This window comes from Gadus macrocephalus, chromosome 14 (assembly GCF_031168955.1).
Source record: "Gadus macrocephalus chromosome 14, ASM3116895v1".
Taxonomy (NCBI): domain Eukaryota; kingdom Metazoa; phylum Chordata; class Actinopteri; order Gadiformes; family Gadidae; genus Gadus; species Gadus macrocephalus.
In genome coordinates, this window is record NC_082395.1 from 12,780,306 (window position 1) to 12,805,063 (window position 24,758).

General features: G+C 41.7%; 1 protein-coding gene and 1 long non-coding RNA gene across 5 annotated transcripts in view; one reads left to right on the forward strand and one right to left on the reverse strand.

The window, feature by feature from the left end:
• Nucleotides 1-24,758, reverse strand: part of gpc6a (glypican 6a) — a 111,355-nt gene that overhangs the window by 71,081 nt on the left and 15,516 nt on the right. For 2 of the 4 annotated variants that reach the window (XM_060071189.1, XM_060071190.1), the window contains exon 2: nt 10,629-10,790. The exons of the other annotated variants lie outside the window; for them this stretch is intronic. In XM_060071189.1, the coding sequence (XP_059927172.1) occupies nt 10,629-10,790 (162 nt within the window). The remainder of the gene's footprint in view (nt 1-10,628; nt 10,791-24,758) is intronic. 4 annotated transcript variants of the gene reach the window in all.
• Nucleotides 1-24,758, forward strand: part of LOC132471865 (uncharacterized) — a 102,216-nt gene that overhangs the window by 34,375 nt on the left and 43,083 nt on the right. The gene's annotated exons all lie outside the window — the stretch shown is intronic.

Below are 24,758 nucleotides of genomic sequence, written 5' to 3' on the forward strand. Positions count from 1 at the left end.
GTATCAGAACGATAACCTGTTGAACTAAATGGATTTGTGGTAGGCTACACCACGGGATGCATCTGCAGACCACTGCCACATAAATAAAGGTAAGACGCGATATTTATTGCTTAAGATTTGCTGGTGCTGTGGCGAGGTCTTTTGTGTTTTTTTGCACTCAAGTGGTCGGCTGTTTTAACTTGCAATTGATAGTCGGTGGAGTCAGTCTCTTGTTGACACAAAGTGACTTTTGGTCATTCTTGAATTCTGGAATAATTGAGGGGGGAGTTCTGGTCAGAATGCCTGATGTAGGCTAGTTTTGATGGAATGCGTGTTGTGAATTGAGAACAGACAGCTCCTGATGTGATACAGCGTTCAGCTGTGCAACAAATATTTTTTTCTTTTTCAATCTTTTGTAGTGCTGTGTATAGCCACACCTTGGCCCTTCTGAACTTAAACACGCAGTTAAATTCCTTTCCTAGCTCCTCTTGTTTATGTTGTTAGCTTAGCCATATCATGCCACGTTGTCAACATTGGATACCTGGAGCAGAACATAGTGGGTCATATGTCCGATGCTTTTTGAAAACGTTTTCTTCATAAAACGTGCCAGACAGATTTTGTATACATTTTATTCCCTATAGCTACATGGTTATGCCGTCTTTCAGAAACTTTCATTACCGGCACTAAAGAGAGAAAAAGGAGTGCATCCTCATTGTACCCAGCACTTCTAAAAATGCACTTCCGAATGCGTCCCTGTCCCCAGCACATTTCAAACCAAACTGACACCAATGATAAGTGTCATGATCATTCATTCAGCACTGTTGTCTCGTTCATTCATTCACCGCTACAGGCTCTTTTTGTTAGACTTCATGCCCACAGCGAATTCAACTATCCGTTGTCCAACCGCAACTTTCCGTGTCGTACAGATCATTTTTTGAGGATCAGAACGAGAGAAAGCATGCGTTTTTGTTATAGGTGACACCCACACATATTTAAACCCCAGAAATGATTCTGCTCAAAGGCTCCAAAATGGTCCAAATATCATTGAACTCAGTGACGAAACTTTGATTTCAGAGGTGGGGGGGGACACAAATATTTTTTATAAAACTCTTCAGTTCACTGTGTTTTCTAGTAGTTCTTCTAGTTTTCTGTTGCTACTTTTAAGTTTACTGTTCCCTTTTTTGGTTTGTCTGGTTGTAAAGCATGTAGCAAAACATTATCACCCAATTCTGTGTTTCACCTTGTTAGTCAACTTCACTCCATCTCAGTAGCACCAATTTTACACTTATTTTTGGAATATATGGTAAACAGACCTCATTTACATAGCACTACCCAGTGGTGGGCAGGTCAAACTGGCAGGAATATCACAGGTGGGGAGAAATTGAATAAAATGTCCATAATTCAGTGTAAGTAGTCAAGTGATCAAATTTATTTAAAATTAATGTAACACAGAACCACTGTCATTTTAGGCAGTTATAGTAGTTTCTCGTCTTGTTAAGCCTTACAGGATGATCGTGGCAATTAAGGTGTGAAAGGGTGTATATTTATAATTACACGGTTTGTCTGATAACACTGTATTTGTTATCTCTTTGTTTCTTTCACACAGTGGCGAGGTTAACAGATCCACCAGCCTCAGTTAGTATATTTGCGGCTTCTCAGCTACATGAAGCTTCCAGCAGGTCTAAACGAAAGCAAACTGGCTTCAGCTCGAGCGGCCGTTTCCGCTTGGTCCTAGTGCCTGACGAGTCTCTGTTTACCATAGCGTAACATGGTTTCCGGACGGTGAAAACTGCAGGGGACCAGAACGGCCTTTTGAAAAAGCGCAGGGGACATGTCCCCTGTGTCCCCCCCCCAAATTACGTCCGTGAACTAAAATAGCTCCTAAATGGAAAACAATATACGCAGATACCGTGCTGTTGCAAATTCAATTAAGTATCCACATTTATCCCAGATGGGAAATGTCTGCAAATGTAACGGATATGAAACAAATAAGACAAAAAAGTATTTAGTATTTTTTTGTATTCATGCAGTCATTTTCAATAGTCTTTTTAGTTCAATACCCTATACTGAAGGCAGCTGTAAATCATATTTTTTACAGAGGTGAGCGAAAACGATTATGCAAATTAGAAACGCCTCAACATTTAGTAGACGTAAAGTATAACGTATTTGCATATCTGTGCTCACTGGACCGTTATAGGTGCCATCCATTTGTGACATCACGAATCGTGGTCATTAGTGCATGTAACACAACTTAGAATCTGATTTGAGGTAACTTTCACGGATGGAAGGAGCTGAAGATGGCATCATGTCCTAAATCTCATGAATCTATATTAGAAGCTGCTTGCAAGAGAAGATGTGGTAGAGAGGAAACACAAATAATATTCAACGTTCACCCTCAAAAAGGTATTCATTTGGTGTAGTGCTCACGTTTCTAGGACTTAATTTACTCTCTACTACTCATATATAGTAAGGTCTAACCTTTGTGGTAAGTTCCGAGTTCAGAAAGCTGGCATAGCTGTCTGAAAAGAGAGCATAGTATGGCAGCCGTCCTTCATGTCTGTTTACATTAGAATCCCGTTTATATGATTTCTGCGAGTTCCAGTATCGAGGATCAGTACTGGGTTGTTGAGGAAAGGAATCGGTTAGTGTTTGGTCGGCTTTGTTGGTAAAACCATTGCCTTCCACATACTTAACGACCAAAACAGTCAAATGTAACCCCATCTATTGTTAGGTGTGTTGTTGTCTATCAAGTTTTTAAAATTAAAAAAAAATTGTCTAGTGTACAGGCATAACGAGAGAAAAGAGATTTGTACAAACTTGAATTGGATTTTGGTGCATATCAGAGGACTTGTTTAACATGTTTAATGTTTAACACGGCAAAATAACCACTTCTGAAATCAAGTCACCATCGCCATGGCCAAGCCCCAACCACTATACACCACAACAAGGTCATTGAAGCTACTTACACATGATTACCTTGCCCTTCTAATTGGCTCCATGATAATAAGTGCACTGATATCAAGATATCAGAAGAAAACGTCACATCAAATGCTCTAGGGTCAGAACAATCAATATGAACAGAATATACATATATAAAGGACGTTATACTGGTTTACATGATGTCCATGAACGGGTTGGATACAAATGACCATGTTGATAGCCCCGAGCTAACATGTACAGTCTGTTAATATATTCTGGTTATGAATAAATTGTGGAAGGTCATTATGACAGCGAGCAAGGGTGGCCTTCCTTCTTCTAACTGTAGAATGAGTGATGCATCATTATATTATCAGGACTATTTGTTATTACTAGTGATCCAGAGAGAAGGAAAGGAGAGGAGATGAAAGGAAAGAAAATTAAGTGTGGTGTTGAGAGGGGACCAGAAGGAAAAAGAGGAAAGGGGAAGGAGAGAGAGGAGAGAAGAAGAGTGGGAGTGAAGATGAGAAGAAAAGAGGAGAAGAAAAGAGGGGAGTGGAAAGGAGAGCATGGAAGAGGATAGGAAGGTTGTGGACGAAAACATCACAGAACAGGAACTCAGCTGTGCCCTTAACAAACTGCATATCCTTCAGCTCAACTCAATTACCACCCTGGATACAATATATACTTTTTCATAAATATATATATATAATATATATATTGTATGTATAGCAGCATCTGGCACAGAGAGTAAAGAGAAAGGCTCCCGGACAGTTCCGTGTCTCCTTGAAAGTGGCCGCTGGGAGTGCCGCACTGGCACCTCCCAATCCATCCAGAGAGGAGGACATGACACAGGGTCACAGCCTGCCCCCGATGATGGAGGCCGCCACCAACACGCGCTGCAGCGCTGCCGAGCAAACTCCTCCCCCCTCCATCTCTGCCGGGAATAACAGCTTCCTGACACTCAATTGGACGAGACGCTGACACCAAAACTAATGTGACTTATTCATGCGCACTTCCAGGAACTCCAGGCTTTCATTAATAATGCACCTGAAATATATATATATACATATGTGTGTGTATGTATGTATGTATATATATATATATATATATATACACGGGAGGGTGGGAAATGGTTGGGTCAGTCGCGGCCTCCCCATGGGTTTGCACTTCAAAGAGACAGATGTGCTTCAGATGTGTTCTGCCTTCAACTCAGGGGGAGGACAACAAAAAGAAGGATTACCTGGAGATGACTCACACCCTCCAGATCTTCTCCCTATCCACAGTGATGTTGAATGACTCCCGTTCCCATGGGAGCTGAAACTGATACTGGTGGAACAGCGAGCGTGATAGCCTAGCCCTGAATCCTTTTGCTTATTACTGGCATTATAAAAAAATGCTTCTTAAAAATAATCTTCTGTAAAAACATGGTTCTCAAACGCAAGTGACTTTGAGATTTGACAACAGTGGTGTTTTCGGGACAAAGCAGGGCGAAATAAGCTGTTGTCCACCAGATGTGTGCGTGTGTGTGTGTGTGTGTGTGCAACCCTTACATCGGTGTAAGTAGAGCGGGCTTTGTGACTTTGTGATTAAGGAAACCAGTAATTAATACTCCTTAATCGTGCAAGCATCATTGAGTTACTAAAGCTTCAAAATTAAAACAAATAGACGCAGACAAAAACTTTCGTCGCAAAACTCAAAATTCTTCTCAATTAATCCTCTCTTTGATATGATCATCATTGTATTACTTCCCTCAACCTGCTGAGTTCCAAACAAATCGCCCCGGACTGACTAGGAATGATTTAAATGCAATCCAGGTCTCTAAAACTAAGAGTTCCCTAAGCAGCTTAGCCCGTGAGGCTGCTTAAGAATACAGAACAACTGGGAACATATATTTTTACAGCACATTTCACTCACTAATAGCTGACGGGTGGCTATTCCATTAGAATTAAATAATGGCTCTTAAATCTTATCTAAAGCCCCTAAATATGAACACAAATACATGAACAGCTGTGATCCCAGATAAGAATGGAATGGAACAATCACTTATTAAAGGAATTTAAGTTATTTTATATATATTGTAGTTATTTATATAAGAATTGCTATGACTTTGGACAATTACTTTGAACTTATACTGTGGAAGTCTTGCTTTCCAAACGATTTGAAAAACTGTTCTTCCTTCAACAGTTTCCTTTTTTTTTAATTTTCAAAGCTTTTATTAATAATTCATCTGGTATTTGAAGATGAGCTTCTATTGTCGTTCATTAGACGGCTTAATGAGGACCTCTGAGAGCCCATGCTAGTAACTTATCATTTGAAATATATCTCTTATGACTTGTATCAACTCTTTTATATACTCATGCATAATATGCTGTTAACATCGAAACTGACATGCACGAACACACACACACACACACACACACACACACACACACACACACACACACACACACACACACACACAGAGATCTATATAAATGCATTCCAAATTCCCCCTTCAGTTGTGAAACAACTCATTTTTTCACCTTCTAAACTTATATAAAGATCCCGGAAGAATGTCTGGGTTTATACCGATGTGCCTCTACGTTTCCCCCTAACCTGACCCAGTAGTTGTCAACAAGGGGGTAGAGGGACATAGACAAGGACTGGAGGAGTGGTGGAGCGAGGTGGTCGAGAGACACAGCAAAGCACTGGGGGAGTTGAGTGGCTCCTGAGCTCTGCTCTGGTGTGTGTAGTAGTTTGATACTAAAGGCGGGACCATGAAGGGGAGGTGGGTGGTTGGGTGTTGAGTGGTTGCGGGGGGGGGGGTTCAGGATCCAACAGGCTGCAATTTCTACTGCCACTACTCCATCTAGACTTTACTCAACCAAGCGCGCAAGCTGATCCAGCTAGCTGTGTGTCTCCAGAGGTACACGCCAGCGTCCACCAAACCCTTTATAATGAGCCTCCCAAGTGCTGCTTTGTGTTTGGCTAGCGGATGCGAGCGCTCTTTATCCCACACTGGCAGGGCGCTACGGGTTGGTTTTGATTTAAAACCTGCAGGTGTCACACGAATAATGTGTGAATGTTGTCGCGTTGGAGTCTAGGGGTGTGTTCGGTAATTGTGAGTTTATAAATCAAATTTGTCTGGATAGTAGGCCTACTGGATTCCCCAAAGTATATAAATATTAATGTCTAATTTCAGAATACGAATTTATTGTAAATTACAGCCTAATAAGTCAAAAAAACGGACTCAAATCCAAATGGCTTTCATTTGTATGCATTGGTTCTATACATTTGTGTATAATTATACAAACATGTGTATCCTATCTCAAACGGTAAAACCACAAGGGATTTGTTTATTAATATTCAGTGTATTTGAAATACATGAAAAGCATTTACATTATACAATGGTTCCGTTGTAAATAAACCCAGTCGCAAAAAAATCCAAAGAGAAGGAAAATATCAAAAGGAAGAAGAATAAAAAAGATATGAGGAAGAAAACCGAAGGAAGCAATAAAGAGAGGTGAAGCAGAGCAGACGGTCCTGCAATCATAGTGTTTGAGTCCATCTGTAGCTGAGGATTCACTCAATGCTAGTTTTAATCCATGCCCTGCCTTCACTCAAGTATGACCACCTCCACCACCATTATCCACTGTCATTAATCTTTAACAGCTCTGCTGTCTCTCTCTCTCTCTCTCTCTCTCTCTCTCTCTCTCTCTCTCTCTCTCTCTCTCTCTCTCTCTCTCTCTCTCTCTCTCTCTCTCTCTCTCTCTCTCTCTCTCTCTCTCTCTCTCTCTCTCTCTCTCTCTCTCTCTCTCTCTCTCTCCACCTCTATCTCCCTCTCTCTGTATCTTTTCCCCTTTTGTTTCCTCACTTACCATCTTTCTACGCTTTCCCTCTCTCGCTGTTGATCTCATCTCACTCCCTCTCTGTCTGTCATACTCGTTCTCCATCGCTCTCTCCATCCTCCGCTCTGCTGCTTGGTATTTACCTCTCGCTCTCCCTCTCTGTCTCCATTATTCTCAAAATGCCTGTGTTATTGTTTTCTCTTTCCCTTCATCTCTGTCTGTTTTACTATTTATCTCCAGCTTTCTCCCTTTCTCATGCACACACACACACACACACACACACACACACACACACCTCTCTTTCTGAGTTCCTCTCTTTATCTCTGTCGGTTTAACTACTGTTATCACTCTTGCAGACACACACAGTCACACACCTTACCACAAATCTTTTCTCTCTCTCTCTCTCTCTCTCTCTCTCTCTCTCTCGCTGTATGAATCTTTGAACTCGTCTTCTCAGCTGTGTCATCTGGGGCTAGACAGATGTTTTTTGGGGCAAGGATTTAAATAAACCTTCTGGACATAATATAACGGACATCACCAATGTTTATATGGGAGGTAGCGTGGGTCCGCAGCCCAGTGATAAACCCAGCATGCAACAGTTCCTTGTGAATTACTCAATAATGCATCAAAACCCATACGGCCTCCAGAGGAAGGCAGCTGTAATCAAAAAGTAACTTAGGCTTTCATAATAGAGCCCTATAAATAACTGGGGAGCAGGAATGAGGACATTCAAAATGGATGAGCCAGGATTCAGACCCCCACAAAGTAGAGAGAGACATAGAGAGGGGGAAAGAGAGAGAGCTGGAGAGCGACAGAGGGAGGGGTGCAGACAGAGATAAAGAGAGAGAAAGAGAAAGCAAATGGGAGAGAGGGGGGAGGGAGAAAGGTGTAGATAAAGACAGGTGACAGATTGAGAGCGATATAGAGGGAGTGGGGGAGGGATAGATAGGGGAAGAGAGAGATGGAGTTGGAGTGAGAGGTTTCAGAAGAGAGAGACTGGTGAAAATAAACAACTGGTGAAGACATAGGTTGGGCCGTTGATTAAATTCATAATCTTGCGGTATTCAAATTTGCCTCCAATCCACTTTCATGCTAATTAGAATTACCGAGAGGGGGGGAGGATGAGCACCCAAGTCGGACGGAAACAACGGCAACAGACCTAAGCAATGGACAAACGACGATGAGCAAGCAGTGTACATGCAGTAAGAATATCCACGCCCTTAAGATCCACCGAGCGAGGATCAAGCGCCCGTTGGGAGCAGAAGCAACACAACGCACAGGTTTTCAACCTGGTGAGACGCAGGAGGAACCAGGCCCATCCTCAGCTGCTGCACCAGGGCCATTGGAGATGGACGGTACCGCTGGAGGCATGATCAAGTTCTTAAGACCATCGCTGAAGTCATCAGCGAAGGACTTGTGTGGGCGAAACGGTTCCGACCCTCCAAGAAAACCATAGCCTTTGTCAGAGGTGGGGAGCAGTCAACCCCTGCCGGAAGAACATGTGCAGGAGTCCTAACCTCTGCAAAAGTGATTCTATCGCATCACTCCGCAAGTAGTCCAGTAACTAATCAACCCCAGCATCCTCGGTTGCTAAGCAACGTCAACGTTTTTGGCAGACTATTTCTCAGCTGATCAACACTACGAATGCTGGCAACAATATGCTAAAGACGTGTCTAGTTCCCTGTCATGCAGGCTGTGTTCAGTAAAATAAATAGCAATCTGTTTTCGGCGCATGTAGGCCTATCTGCCTAAGCCCACGTTGAAATAATTTTGATGTTCAATGTTGATGGAGCAGTTGTTGAAATAAACAGATTGATTTCATATAAGTCATAAAAGCCTCCCCCTGTGTCATTGTGTGTGCGTGTATACAAAGGTTTATGCGTGCGTGCGTTGGGGGTTCTTGATTGACCGATTTTCGAATATTATTCGAATACTTCTCAGCGAATATAGAATAGTATTTTTTTCCAGAAATGAACATCCCTAGTGGCCATGCGTGTGTGTTATTACCTGCGCGTGTGTCGATGGCGGAACCGATATGTTTAAAAACATATTGCTTAGCTCGGGAGTGTGTGCGCTTCCGTGCATGGGTCGAGTAACTTGAGTAACTGGTGCGACAGGCCTGCTATTAAGTAGTGCGATATGTATACTGTATATGTGATAAGGCTATATACCTCTAACTCTCACTATTACTATACCACTAAAATAACTCCTGGTTGTTAATGAAAGACAAACAAAAACACACACACACACACACACACACACTCCCACACACAAACTCTTTGCTCTGCAGTGCGACGTGTATCTAGAGCCCGTACAGTTTTTCTATGGAATATGTTTAGAACTGAAACTTCTGTGCGAAGCTTTACAATATTTCCACCATGTCACAGATCTGTAATTCAAAGAATCGTAGAATTCCACACCAGTCAGTAAGAGGCTGACAGCAAGAGGAGGATTATTCATTTTTTGCAGAGAGCAGAGAATTTAGTTTGACACTGGTCTAGGATATGATAGGCATTAAACCAAGCCAGATGTTGACAACTGATTGCATACAATGGATGTTTTTTTTGAGCCTCCATGCACAGTTGAGTGAAGAGAGTCAGGACGGTTGAAGAATATAGGGATTGACGTCCATCATAGGACATCAGGTGGGATTCTAACTAGGGCCCGACCGATTTATCGGCCTGCCGATTTAATCGGCCGATTATAGCCTTTTTGAAAATAATCGGCATCGGCCAAAAAGACGCCGATTACAACCGATTTTTTTTAATTTATTTTTATTTATTTTTTTTTATAAATGTTATTGCGATTAGTATCCTGCAGATTGCGCTCCTACTCGCCTTGCTAACTAACAACTTTAGCTGGAGTAAAAAAGAGGAGATTGAATTTTACCGTACAACATGAAAGCACGCTCGCTCAGGCAGCTGCGCGCTCACCTCACCAATGTACACAAGACGTGTTGTTTGAGCATGTTGTGCCTGTTTTTCTTTAGGTCCCAGGCCATGTTAATTTGTTATACTGTAGACTCTAACGGTGAGACCATACTGCTCAGCACGCACGTGTTAGTCACTGCTCACGAGCGCAGCACATTGGGAGTTAGTTATTTATTTTACATTTTACATTACACTCATTTTTGACTGTAAATGTATTCTAAAACACTCAAAGGTTCTGCATTCAATTCACATATTCGTCAAAAGTGTTTAAAGTATATTTAAGGTATCAAAAACTACGTTTTATATTATTATTATTTTATTTTTTTTAATCGACCGATTAAATCGTAATCGTAATTTTTCTCTGAAAATAATCGGCATCGGCATCGGCACTCAAAAATCAATATTGGTCGGGCCCTAATTCTAACCTGTGGTGTCTAGAGGGTGCATTGCACAATGTGGTTAGAGCACTAGTTGGCTGAGCCGCTGAGCCATCTCCGACTGTTCTATCTGTGACCACGTAATACAACATCAAACACGTGCTATCAAACACGTTACACGCGACCAAACACCTGTTAGCAAAAGTCTTGTGACCAAACACGATACACAATACCAAACACCTGTGACTTAACAAGTTACACACTACCAAACACTTGTTAACAAATATGTTACACACAACTAAACACCTGTGAACAAACACATTACACACTACCAAACACCTTTGACCAAACATGTTACCCACTACTAAACACCTGTTAACCAATATGTTGCACACAACCATACACCTGTGACAAACACGTTACACATTACCAAACACCTGTCCCCAAACACATTACACACTACCAAACACCTCTTAACAAACACTTAACATGTGTTACCAAACAGGTAACACACTACCAAACATATGTTACCAAATATGTAACATGTGAGAGTTAAAAGAGGGACGTAAGATTGGTATTGAGAATGTTGGTCCTACCATCAAACTTCCGGTGCTTGGAGAAGAAGGAGGTCCTCATGTTGTGACTGCTGCTCGCCATCAGGTCCTCAAACGTGTGCCTACTGAGTAGGCCCAGCTTGTCCTCCATCTCTGACGTGCAACAGGTGGTACCCTGAGACGCACATACCCGCAGGTGCTCATCTGAATGAGAAACGGATAGGGAGAGAGACAGGTAGGGAGAGAGAGATGGAGGTGGAGAAAGAGAGATAGAGTTAGGGAGAGAGACAGGCAAGGAGAGTGACAGGTAGGGAGAGACGGAGGTGGAGAAAGAGAGATAGAGAGAGATAGAGATAGGGAGAGAGACAGGCAAGGAGAGTGACAGGTAGGGAGGGAGAGAAAGAGAGAGAGGTAGGGGTAGAGAGAAGTAGGGAGATTGAGTGGTGGGGAGAGAGACACGTAGGAAGAGAGAGGGGGAGGGACAGAGAGAGAGACAGAGAGACAGACGGAAAAGGAGAGCGACGGAGAGCAAGACAGACAGAAACAAAGAGAGATAAGAAGCGACAGACAGAAAGGAGGAGAGAGTGAAACATAGATTACAATTCTGCCGGAGGAATTGTTTTTCCACAACTCAAAAAGAGTAATTTATTATCAGTGTTAGTAAAACCCGCTGCTTAAAATGATATGGGAATGCCAGTCTTGTCAATAACACGTATTCATGTATGACTCATTGGATTATATCTAAAAGATTTTCTCTATTCAACGATATTATGAAATGACACTAGGCATCGTTTTCCAGTACAAAGGTCAGACTGGGATGAGTGTTGAGCCTGTTCCTTGACTTTGGGATAGAATGTCCTTCCCCAGCGTTAACCAAGCACTAATCAAACAATAAAGCAAATCACTTTTAAATGTGATTTACATTCAAATGTGAATATGAGACAGACTTTTGGTGTTTTTTATCCAGTTATATTTTCTACACATTATATGATAATGCGACGAGAATACTGAGGTAACTTTTACTGTGTAGGCGTTGGTTCATGTTTTATTCCCAGTCAATCAGTAACACTTTTTCTGCGGTAATTTGAAAAGTCTGTACGCAAAACACAACGTGTGACATAATGACAAACATAATTAATGTATCCAAAAAACCCCCCATTTCTCATCTGGGACGGAGAAAATATTTTACATTCCAAATGTGCTGCAGATGTTGGGAACCCTACAACTCGTGTCTTTCTATCTGACCTGGGGATGTTTTCCAAACAGTGAGTGTCTCCTATAGGGTGACGGCTTGGGAATAGCAACAAACCCTGACCTTTATAGCGTGAATACCCAAGGTGTTTCATTTATAGTCCGCACAAACACTTGCACTGCCGCCAAGGTTTCTGCTTGTACCAGGCAGGACATGACGGGGCCGAGGTGGAGGGGTGGATAACACCCTCGTACCAGGGGTCACGTCGCAAAGGTCACCAAAGGTTTTATGCACCGTGCAGAATCCCCAAAATATCAGTAAGCGATAGCGTCAAGAGCAAATAGCAATTTGACATACAGTGTATATGAATGTAAAATTTGAAGTTAAAAAAGATAAGTTAATATATAGTTCATATCTCCGTAATGAATCGTCTAAACATGGAGCAAGGGGAGAAAGACTGTGGATGAAGATGCATGTGAAGCATGTGACGTCCACGCCCGTATCGCAACATTGATTTGATCAATTAGGAAAAGAGAAAGTAGATCTATCAGAAGCAATCACAATACAATTTATCATATCATTCAGGGAGGTGGAATACAAAGGACAGAATGCCTCTTTCATACTAATGTCTAATAATAATAATAATAATAGTTATTATTTCACTAGTGGCGCATGAAGTGCAGAATAGCACCGGACTCACAGGACTGTAGTGATTATTATTAGCATTAAGTATCTACTGCTGGGCCTATTTTAAGTCCTGCCTTAACAAGGTAATTTAACTGGAAAGGCGCTGCAGGGCTACACGATGGATGGAGGATACAGCATAGCAGTTATCGTAACAGTTATGCATCCACGTCAATGTTTGTCTATCCATCCATCCAGCCCTCCATTTATCCCTCCCTGTCTGTCTGTCTTTGTATCATATATCCACCTTGCCCTCTGGGTAATGTAGTCCTATTAACAACATGGGGGAGAACAGGGAAAATAACCCTGAGATGAGGTCACACATTGACCTCAAACGAGGGAAGCAGGCTGAGGTTAGGTTTGCTGTAGCCCTGAGCTACGGCTACGCTAGGAGGCAAGGATGATGTATTGGCAAGATTGCGGGACATCACGAGGACGTGCTGACACTGTAAATTATTCCTGATCCTTAATCAGTCCTCAGAGAGGCCCACCCCAACGCCCAGATATAACGAACTACGCAATTAACAGTTCAGCACCGGCCCCGCTGTAATCTCCTGGGCAATAAACACCACTGGAACACAAAGCCTCCAGCCAAGAGGATGGAGTGAGGTGCCTCACCAGTTTGGTTCAGTAATACATTCGGACACGCAAACCTCCATGCAGATTGAAATGGATGCAGTAAAGATGTGCTGCACAGTTTGGTTATCCTTAGAGAGGTCCCGGGTGATTTCTGACGCAGAGCTAGATGACTGGAAGGGGTTTATGCTTTTTGTTTTTGCTTTGATTATCATGACCCTGATCTGAGGAGTGAGGCAGTATGAGAGCATTGTCAGCAAATGACCCGTCTATTAATTTGTTCTTTTATGCATTTGCTACGCATTGCCCAACATACACTACTACTACTACATTTAATACTACTCCTTCTACTACTACTACTACGACTACTACTACAACTAAACTACTACAAGAACAACATGGTCGAGATGATGTTGTTTGATTTGGAGCTCTCGGTTCATCCAATAGATGGAGAGATTTATATCTGAAGCCTCCACTCAGCATCACTACTACTCTGTGTCTGCTACTTTCCTTGCTTTTAATTTTTCTTGTTGTATTTACAAGATGCAAATGATTTTAAAATTAGGAAAGCTCACGGAATTATCAGAAAACAGGAAAACACATCATTTGAATGCCGTACACTTCTGCAGTATTGTAAAGAGGTGAACATTCGAGGCACCGCCAGAATATGATTGACAAGACAACCCTACTTGAGATGTACAATATTAGTTTGGCAACATTACCAATCCATATAAAAACGATCTACAAACATTGGGAGACTCCACCCCGTCGTTGGTAAACCGCATTCGTGGTGTGATGCAAGACAAAGGCCCGGTTGAGGCATGGAGGATGTGTCAACACGTTCTTGCTGACGACGGGTGCGGCATGGGTGTCAGCCCGCTGCTAAAGGAAGTTTTAAACTAAGTTGTCATTTTGACTGCACAGCGCCAGATCACAGCTCCCCTCTGAAGCCAGGTTCAGCCCGGGCAGAGCCAGGGCCTGTGTCTTCAGCAGAGGGAGGAGAACAGAGACTTCTAGGAGCTGTAGTCGTAGAAAGGGAAAATATTCACACTTGACTGGTTTGCTTCAAGGGTTTATACGCTCATTCAGTGGGATTTCATGGTTGGTTTTCCTTTCGCGGGGCCTGCAGAATTTATTTCTGTACTTTATATATTTATATATATATTATTTAGATATTTAAGACTCTTAGTTGTGATTTAATGAGGGAACAAAAGCGATGGATGCTTCAACTGGAAGGGGTAAGAGAAGACTTCCATCTCACCCACAAAGAAGGTCTTGTCAAGGAGTATAATAGCAGCATGGCTGCGTAGTAAAACTTGCATAACGACCGGTAACTCATGTTGGTTCAGCTGCCACATAGATGATGATGTCTTTATGATGTCAACCCTCAGAACCTCAGACGAGATGCTGTAACATTTTAAGTGAGCATCTCTGTATTCTGGAAGCTTCTAGAGAAACATATTCACAAACTTTAGTAGCAATGTTAGAGGTGATGGTGATGATGTCAGTGGGTTACAGCAACCTACAAGGACACACACATGCACAAATACCCAGGCAGACACACACTTATATAAATTAATGTGTAGTTGTGTAGGTGAGAGACATACAGAAGACATTTATCTAACAAGTTCTCCAGCTGGGCACCATTCACCACCAATCTATCACTACAATTCAATTCAATTTGATTTGTATAGCCCTTAATCACCATTATAGTCTCAAAGGGCTTAACAGGCCAAATATTTATGACAAAAGTTCCCCTGAGGTTTCTCCTCTTTTGATGCTAGGTTCAGGGGAGGTTTTCATATTTTCCTTCCCAGCCCATTGATTTCCTGTAACATTATTGGACACGTGGACATGTCGTCACTACAGTGTCACAATGCGCACAGGAAGCCAATTAGAAAGGAGGCACACGGGAGATAATTTGGACTGGTAAATAATAGGGATAAGAGAAGAGTAGGAGGCCCTGAATACTCCCATTACTCATCACTGTCCAAAGGCAATAACGGTTTTTAATTTCCATTTATTTCCCCTAAACTGACATTCCTTAGAGATGGCTTCAATATTTAATGTCTTCACTAATAACATGTTCCAGAGGTGTTAGGCATATTTTTCCCAAAAATATATTCACAGCCGGTCTCTAGGTTTTCTTAGATATATGGTAAATTCTTTCAGCTGCAGTCAGGGTTTGTCTAAAATGACCATGTTTGTATTTCCTGCTCCTCTTGTGACATTACTTTCCAATTATTCTTTTTCAGTAAAATTCTCTGACACCGTCTTTCAGAACAGATAAGTAACACAAGATTTACGAGACTTGTTCAAACTTGGTGAATTATAAACAACATTGCATTCTCCTTAACATGATTACATTATACACTATCACTTTACCACCATAAATCATTCACAGCTTTCTTATCTAAAAAAATATGATGTATGAGCCTGGAGTACTCTATATTATACTTCAGATATGTGAAATTGATTAGAGGGCACAATCAGCAAGAAGTTGATTGCCTGTTATCTTAACTGATGTATTAGCACTCTGATAGCTTAGCTTCTGCTAGCTTAGCCATCTGGTAGTGTGGCTCTCTACTAGCTAAGGTTTCTGCCAGCCTAACTCTCTGCTAGCTTAACTCTCTGTTAGCCACTAGGGAGCTCACCTCCCGTACTCCCGGCCCATTTAAAACCATCCAATCACACGTCTTAATGTGTGCAATCAAAGAGGGCGTCGTAACCGACCAATGAATAGAGCCGTCTCGGGGGGCTTTAGCCGGAGTGCTCCCGTGCTGGCGAGAACATTCTCCTAATGAAAAGGAAGTGAGGCAGAAGAAAACGCAGTTGGACGTACAAACACAATCCCACACTGACTGTGTTCATGCAGAGGTCTTTGTGGCACAGATGTGTTTTAATTGTTCTGGGTAATTATCATTCCAACCTGTGAAGTGTAGCTTGCAATTAGAGGGTGGGGGGGGGGGGGGATTGCTGACTGTCATTTGAGAGATTGCTCACATGGGTGGGACGGACGAGCTGATTAGCTAACGAAAGGAAGGTAGACCATGACCATTTCACACACACACACACACACACACACACACACACACACACACACACACACACACACACACACACACACACACACACACACACACACACACACACACACACACACACACACACACACACACACACACACACACACAGGCACTTAACATACATTAAAATACACATAGGAAGACTGAGGAACATCCAAACAGACATTAACAGATGCGCACGCAAACATCACCTTCATTCACACACACACACACACACACACACACACACACACACACACACACACACACACACACACACACACACACACACACACACACACACACACACACACACACGTCACATGTCACTCAATCACAGAGTCTTGACACACACACACACACATGTCACATGTCACTCAATCACAGAGTCTTGTCACTCACATGTACTCAAGTATGTCACACACTGATACACAGAGAGAGGACATTTATATATTAAACATAAAAAGGTCAAACACATACACTATAAGTATGTTAACCACTAAATACCGCACTTACACAAGGAGGTTATTTAAATAGATTTTGAGAACAGAGAAACCTCTGAAGTGTGTGTGTGTGTGTGTGTGTGTGTGTGTGTGTGTGTGTGTGTGTGTGTGTGTGTGTGTGTGTGTGTGTGTGTGTGTGTGTGTGTGTGTGTGTGTGTGTGTGTGTGTGTGTGTGTGTGTGTGTGTGTGTTTGAAAAGCCTATGGCTTTTCCAACACACATACATACAGAAAGATACATGATCTGATACCAGAGAGAAAGGATCAGGGTTACTAGAATCCCAGTCCCAGAGAAAGTAGTTCCTTCAGGTCGGGTTGGAGTCCCGACGCGGATACCAGAGAGACTGTTGATCTGATCTTAAATACATTGCACTTTCTATTTGACTAATTTCTTTGCATATGTTTTCTTTTACTTATCTATTATTTTATTTTATTGTATGACAATGTTTATATGTGAAGCACTTTGAGTCTGCCTTGTGTATGAAAAGTGAAGAAATATCAACCCTAGCAACGATATATTATTGATCGTCACTGATTCCCACACAAATGTATATTCATCCTTTCATATGTGACACATAAACACGATTTACCAACACTGATATAATTGATCTTCAGTTTGTTGGTGTTCCATTGACCTTTCAACAGAAGACTCTCGCTCACTTCTCATCGTATATAGGAGAACCTCTCTCGCCCATTTCTACTGTTCAATGACAGGTTTTGGAGAATACTTTGCAACCTGCAGCTTTAGCTGAGGATTGAGGACACACACACATACATACACACTAGAGCCCGACCGATATATCGGCAGGCCGATATTATCGGCCGATATTAGGCATTTTTCAAACTATTCGGTATCGGCATTATAATGGCCGATAAATGAATATTTAAAAAAAAAAAAAAGTTTGTCCACCAGAGGGCGCTCTAACGCCCCAAACCCGCTGATTCAGGCAGAGTGAATGACGGAGATCGACGGAGATCATCGGTGTTGTTCATAGCTGTGTTCGAAATCATTCCCTATCACGGATATAGTGCACTATATAGGGTGCTCGCCATTTTGCAGTGGTGTTCGAATTCTCAGTGGTTAATTTCATGCACTAAAATTTGAGTGTACATACGATGTTCCCTACTTGTTTCTCCGTATACCACAATGCAATGCGGTAGTGTTCTTCCGGAGGAGAAGAAGAAGCTGAATAACTGCGAAAACTAATACATTTAATGATGGAGTCTCCGGCTTTCGTTTAGAGATGTCAACAATTTAATTGGGAGTTAACATAGAAAATGTAATATTCGAAATTAATAAAAAAAAATTGATCAAGGAAATGTTGCATTCAACATCAATACAAGCTCCAGCTTTCCTCGGGATTGCCGGTTTGTTTACATGATGTGGGAGCATCTGTCTGCGTCACACAAATACCCGGCGCATTTACTGACGCAAATGACGCTTAGAAATGTTCAGCGTAGTGTCCGAATTCTCGTTTGTTCGTTCCCTATATAGTGCACTATATCATAAACACTATATAGGGAATAGTGAGGGAGTGAATAGGGAATGATTTCCAACACAGCTCATGTGTGCAAGTGTGTTCATGGTAAGTTGGCAACTGTCACAAGACATACATTGCTTGAATAACAATTAAAAGAACATCCCCATCAATTCTCTAAAGTCGATAAGCATGACTTAATTCATGACTACCATGTCCAGTTTTGCTGTTGTTACGTGTTAGTTGAGAGTGAAAAGGATTTAAAGGATAACTACAAATAACCAATGTTAGGGAAATCTGTTTGTTTTGTTGCGCGTTTCTGGATTATTTATTTTTATATATATATCGGCCGATATATCGGCATATCGGATTTTTTAATCACAAAATATTCGTATCGGTATCGGCCTTAAAAATCCTATATCGGTCGGGTTCTAATACACACACACACACACACACTCTCAATCATACACACAGAGATACACACACACAACTTCTCAATCATACACACACACACACACACACAAACTCAATCATAAACACACACAGACACACATACAAACACACACACTGTCAATCATACACAAGTACACACAAACACAAAAACAGACACACACTTTCAATCATAAACACACACACACACACACGCCCTCAATAATACAGACACACACTCTCAAATCATACACACACACATAGAAACACACACACACACACAATCTCAATTATACACACACACAAACACACTCGCGATCACACACACAGCTATACACAATTACACACACACACACACACACACACACACACACACACACACACACACACACACACACACACACACACACACACACACACACACACACACACACAAACAAACCAACATCTTTGAGACAACCTGCTAACAGGTTGTCAAGTCTTTACTTACACATTATAAATTTGATTGAATCATGTTTTAACATACATGATTCATATTGTCAATAAATTCACATTTTATGTGTTTTTTTGGCTTGTGTGTGTTTTCAAATCTACACATATATATACATATATACATATACATGTTGACATTAATGTTTTCCATGATCAATGTTATGGCTATTTGTGTGCGTGTGTGTGTGTGTGTGTGTATGCGTGTGTGTGTGTGTGTGTATGCGTGTGTGTGTGTGTGTATGCGTGTGTGTGTGGTTGTGTGCTTGCATGTTGATGAGTGAATGTGCTTGTCATTAGCAGGGCACGCTGTCGGTGTGGTGTTGGTATGCAGAGCATTGGTCTCCCTCCACATGCTGAGCAGAACAGCAACTTTGTTTACAGCCGCTGCAAGCTCACGGACACTGCTCTGCTGCCTCTGTTTGCTGGCCACTGGCTAATGGCAGAAATTTAATCTGGCCCCAATGGCTGGGGGGCAATATTAAAGCTACCATGAAAAAAAAAAATCTTCTTGTTAGCTTGTTTCTACAGTCCATGCCGCTAGACGTATTGAAGTATGTATGTCAAAAAAATGGAACCTTTCTGTTCCATTTGCTAATTTCCATGCAAACGGAACCAAGTTGAATTTTAATTAAATTCAATCGATTGAGGTTGTGACGACTTTCTTCTATGTTGTTGTTCTTTGTTTGTTGAAATAGGTGATATAATACAAGAAATGTCTAATGCATTCAGAATGCTATTTCCCCTTGCCTATGATGTTTTCACACTACATACAGGCTTATAATTTGTTCACTTCCACATTTGATCATTAAAAATAAAAAACAGAATTAATCTTTGAAGTATAGAATTTTTTTTTTCTTTTTTCTTTGTCCTTACTTTTAAGATCTGTGTCGGTTTGATATTAGAAAATAAACCATAGGCGTTGCGGCTCTCTCTGCAGGGCAAGTTTAACTTGGTCAACTGAATCATAGAAACGCGCCAACTTGCTAATGTTCCGTCGATAGCAATACCTCCCAATCCCCCGCTAGCCCTGCAGCCATCAGCTACCAGCCCTCCAAAACACATACATCACCCTTATTTTTTAACCTGGCAGTGATTCAAATTTGGGGGTATTTTACCACTTTTCTTTCACTATACGTCCAGCAGGAATATATGGGCTCTGCTGAGCGATTGGTGGTGGGGAATAGTGGTACATACCCGGGCCCCAACAAAGATCTGATGCCAAACATTGCTGGAGAGTCCCAGTGGTATATATTAGCCTGCCTGGCCATGGGCTAAGCAGCATATGGACCTCTTCGTTCTCTTCTCCTCACACCCCCACACCCTGCCAACCTCTGGAAAACACAACAGCTATATCCCAGCCAGAGAGCCACAAGCTCTCTGGCTATGCTATGCTGTGAAGGCAGATTAAATAAAAGCACTTATTCATGCTGAAATTCCATAACTACGTGTACTGATGCAGATAATTAAATGAATCTCTCAACATTACTGAGTATTTCAACATATGCTTTGATATGAATCCGGGCCAGGTCTAATAGTCTATGGTAATGTTGACATTCAAAGGCAGTGCAATGCTTTGGGCTCTCAGATCTTTTCTGTCAATATGCTATTGTTATGTGCTCCTGAAACAGGTATTCATTTTTAGGGGTGAGACCAAGTCATTGTTTGTGAGTCTCAAGTCTTTACCCTCAAGTCCCGAGTCAAGTCCCAAGTCAAGACAGGCAAGTCCCGAGTCAAGTCCCAAGTCAAGACCGACAAGCCCCCAAGTCCTACAGTTTGAGATTCGAGTCCTTTCGAGTCCTTTTAAGTAATAATATTTTCACAGATCATGTACGCTTTTAAGGTCTGTATTTAATAATCAAAACCTTTTTTGCAAGAACATTCTTCAAACACATTTGGAACAAAAAGTAGCTTGATTTGATTAAGTTTGCAAGAGTTTGGTTCCAAAACGCTATAAATCCAATTTGATCAATTTGAGTAAAATTTGTTTTCTTTACTAAGAAAGTGGTATGATGAACAACTGTTTTCTGTTTCAAACTTTCATATAGCATCTTGAGGTTTTAATAACATTACAAATTAAAATCCAGATTTTAATGATAAAATATTTATTTTAAAAACAAATACATTGTTTTACCAAAATGCATGAATCCATTACACGTTTTTCCCCAAATGCTATAAATTCATTGCATCACTATAACATATACAATTGTTTACACGATGTGGAATGGTGCGCTGTGATTGGTTGACTGGATTTGTGGCGTTCTGCAGAAAAGGTGAACTGGCGTTTATCGCGGTTTGGAAAGAAAGGGAGATAACAGGACAGTGTAACACGGTGGATATCAGGTTTTGCGGAAAATTGAATATGGGCTTATCAATAGTGACCAAAACCGAACAAAACTATCTTTGGTATCATTTTTGCCAACTGGCACGTTGTTTGACAGTTCCTCTCATTGGTTGTCCTGCAATTATATTCGATGGATGAATGCGGTACATGTAATTATACTTTTTAATCTTTAGGTTTTGGGGAAAGTAGCAAGTCTTTTCAAGTCAAAAGGCTCAAGTCCAAGTGAAGTCACGAGTTACTGATGTTAAAGTCCAAGTCAAGTTGCAAGTCTCACTACATTCTGTCGAGTCTAAAGTCATCAAATTCATGATTTGGGATGGGGGCGTATGTTTACAGATAGAGCCTTTGGTTGTTCCTTATTAAAGCAGTTTTTCTTCTTCTGGATTTCTTCTCCGACCCTCTGGCTGCTCCCCAGGAACACCACTGCCTGCGGACTAACGACTTCTCTCTCTCCTCTTATTAACGCTCTCTCCCTCCCCCTCTCTCAGCTCTCTTTCTCTCACCCTCAATTTCTCTCTCTTTTTCCATCTCTCTCCTTTCGTTCTCTCTCTCTCTCCCCCACTTTCATTCTCTCTCTCCATCTCCATATCCGTAATTTTCTGCCTCCTATCATTCTGTCCTCTCTCTCTCTCTCTCTCTCTCTCTCTCTCTCTGCATCTGTTCCCTTATTCCCAACCTCTCTTTTTCTCTCCCTCTCTCTTTCTCTCTATCTTATCTGGCCCTCGCTTTCTTCACTAAGACCAATACAGGGAAGCGTAAACATTGAAATAAGGGTTGCCAATGTGAAAGTTATTTCTCTCTCCTCTTTTTCTTTCCCTCCCTCCCCCCTCCCTTTATTCCTTCCATCTCTCACCTTACACCTCACATTCTCTGCCTCCTTCTATCTCCTCATGTCGGAGTGCATTCTCCATCTCACTCCCATTTTCTCTCTGATCCCCCCCTTTATCTCTCCCTACATGCCTCCCCTCCTATTCTCCCCCTCCCCCAAGTGGTTAGGGAAGAGCAGTGTAAGTTCTGATGTCTGTAATGGAGGAGCCAGCAGGTCAGGGTTTAATTGGCATTGTTGCCGAATGCTCATTAGCATAAAGGTTCACAGAGTAGGTGGGGCCGGACCAGAGGTCTGATCTATGTCGCCGTGGGTACACATCCTCCGCCTCTCTTCTGACAGCCCCCTTCTATGTTGTCTCAGCCAGAGTATGCTTAATAGCTTTTTGACACCTCACATTTCTTCTTCTTGCACGCTCTATCTCCCTCTTACTGCCTTTCTCTCTCTCTCTCTCTCTCTCTCTCTCTCTCCATCTCACCATGCTGAATATCTTTAGACCTCTCTCTCTTTCTGCCTCTTTCCCTCTGAATGGTTGGGGTGAGACACCAGACTTAAGACGTGAACGTCTGTATCACCTCAATCTGATCTTAAAGAAGGTTCTCTGCTCCCCTCACATCCTATTGGTCACCAGGGAAAAATTGCCGTGACTCTTTAGACCCACCTTTCCTTGCTAGAGAATTAGATCACAAGGAGACCGGCTTTTTATAGTAATCGTCATAATAATAACATAGTATTCATAATAATACTCAAGATGAGATAGACACGAACAGAGAAAGCCTCTACCTCGTCCTCATATTGCTATTATTAAAGACCATTTCACTACACTTTCTTGTGCAGAGCACAAGTGAATAGCTCAAAATTATCTTAGTAATTATCTTAATTACTAAGATACTGGATACAAAATGATGCAACAATTTGCATTAATAGAGCTTAATTAAGTGTCTGTCTGTTAAAATAAATGTATTCTGAATTGGAATAGCAGGAACCGTTCAAACAGCAATTAAAGCTGTGTTGTAATTAAAGTCTTTACGTAAACCAGAGTCTGCAAAAACAAGACTACTACACAGGGAGAGTGCTTGGCAAAAAACATTAAGGGTTGCTTATAGCAACACTGTTAGAAGAATATACTTCATATATGTATGGATATTGGCTGGAAAAACATTATAATATTACATTTAAAAGATTAAAGATGAATATATGTGTTTTCAAAAGCATAAATGAGGTGTAAACACTAAATATGTATGAGAGAGAGAGAGAGAGAGAGAGAGAGAGAGTCAAAACACCAGTGAAGCTTGGGAAAGGAATGCCTAGTAGTTGGGGTGTTTGACTCCCAGATAAAAAGGTCCAGGGTTTGAACCCCAGTGTCTGCACTCCGTGTGAAGGCATCCTTGAGAAAAATGACCTCACCACTAACGGCTCCTAAATTGCATTTACCACCGTCAGTCGTTTATATATCTATGTCTGCTAAATTAAACAGCTAATGGGAAATATAATGAAAAAAGAAAAGAAAATATATAATGAAAAGCTATAATGCTATAAAAATATATAAGCTATAAAAAAATATAATGAAAAGCTATAATGATGAGCTGGTGGAAGGAGAGCAGAGACAGCAGAACTCCAGATCCTGTGGTCTAAAGGAATCCGGTCTCCAGTGCGTGTGTTGGATCACATTTATCCCTGCGGGCAGAAGGAAGACATCAGTGCATCGGCTCATCTCACCCCAGCTCTGCCATCTGGAAGTCCCTCTCCCCCTCCCCCTCACCACTCCATCTCCCCCCACGGGACCCCAGACCCAAATTGAATACGTCCAAACGCGATGACACAGATAGCTCCTGCAGTCAAACCCAGCCATATGTTAGCGGGAGGGCGCGAGATCTCCCAACTTCCAAATAACTTCCAGAGCTGGCCGAGGCCGTGACAGTGATGGATGACTTTACGGGTTCCTGGCGAGGGATGAAGGATCAGACAGGCTGGAATGTCCTCCATGCTTCTTCACCTCATTGTCGTTCTCCTTTTGCTCCACATGCAGACAAGAACCAAAGAAGATAGAACCAAACGTGGGGGCCGAAAATCTGCCTTTCAGTCTAAGAGGATTTAGACATATTCTGAGGTGCTTCCTTAAGGTTTCCCTGGGTTTAGTAAAGACTCTAAAGAATATTAGAAAATGTCTCTTTTCTCCTTCAGTGTACAATTCTTTACCATTTACTCATTTCAGACGCCTTTATCCAAAGCAATTGACAGTGTTTTATTTTGGTCATTAGTGTCATTAAGGCGTAGGTAGGGGTTAGATACTACTGATACATTTAAATAAGGAGAAGGTAAGGGTTAGACACGCTACAGATCCATGTCATTGAGGATCAAGAAGGGGTTAGGCACTACAGATATTCATGTCATTAAGGAGCAGGTAGGGGTTAGACACTACAGACCCATGTCATGGAGGAGCAGTAGGGGTTAGACGGTACATATACATGTCATTAAGGCGAAGGCATTAAGGTTTGAACAGTGGCAGATGAACAAAAATGTGTATGCGTGTGTCTGCAAATGACAATTACAGTATGTACTTATTTTACAAAGAATAATTATAAACT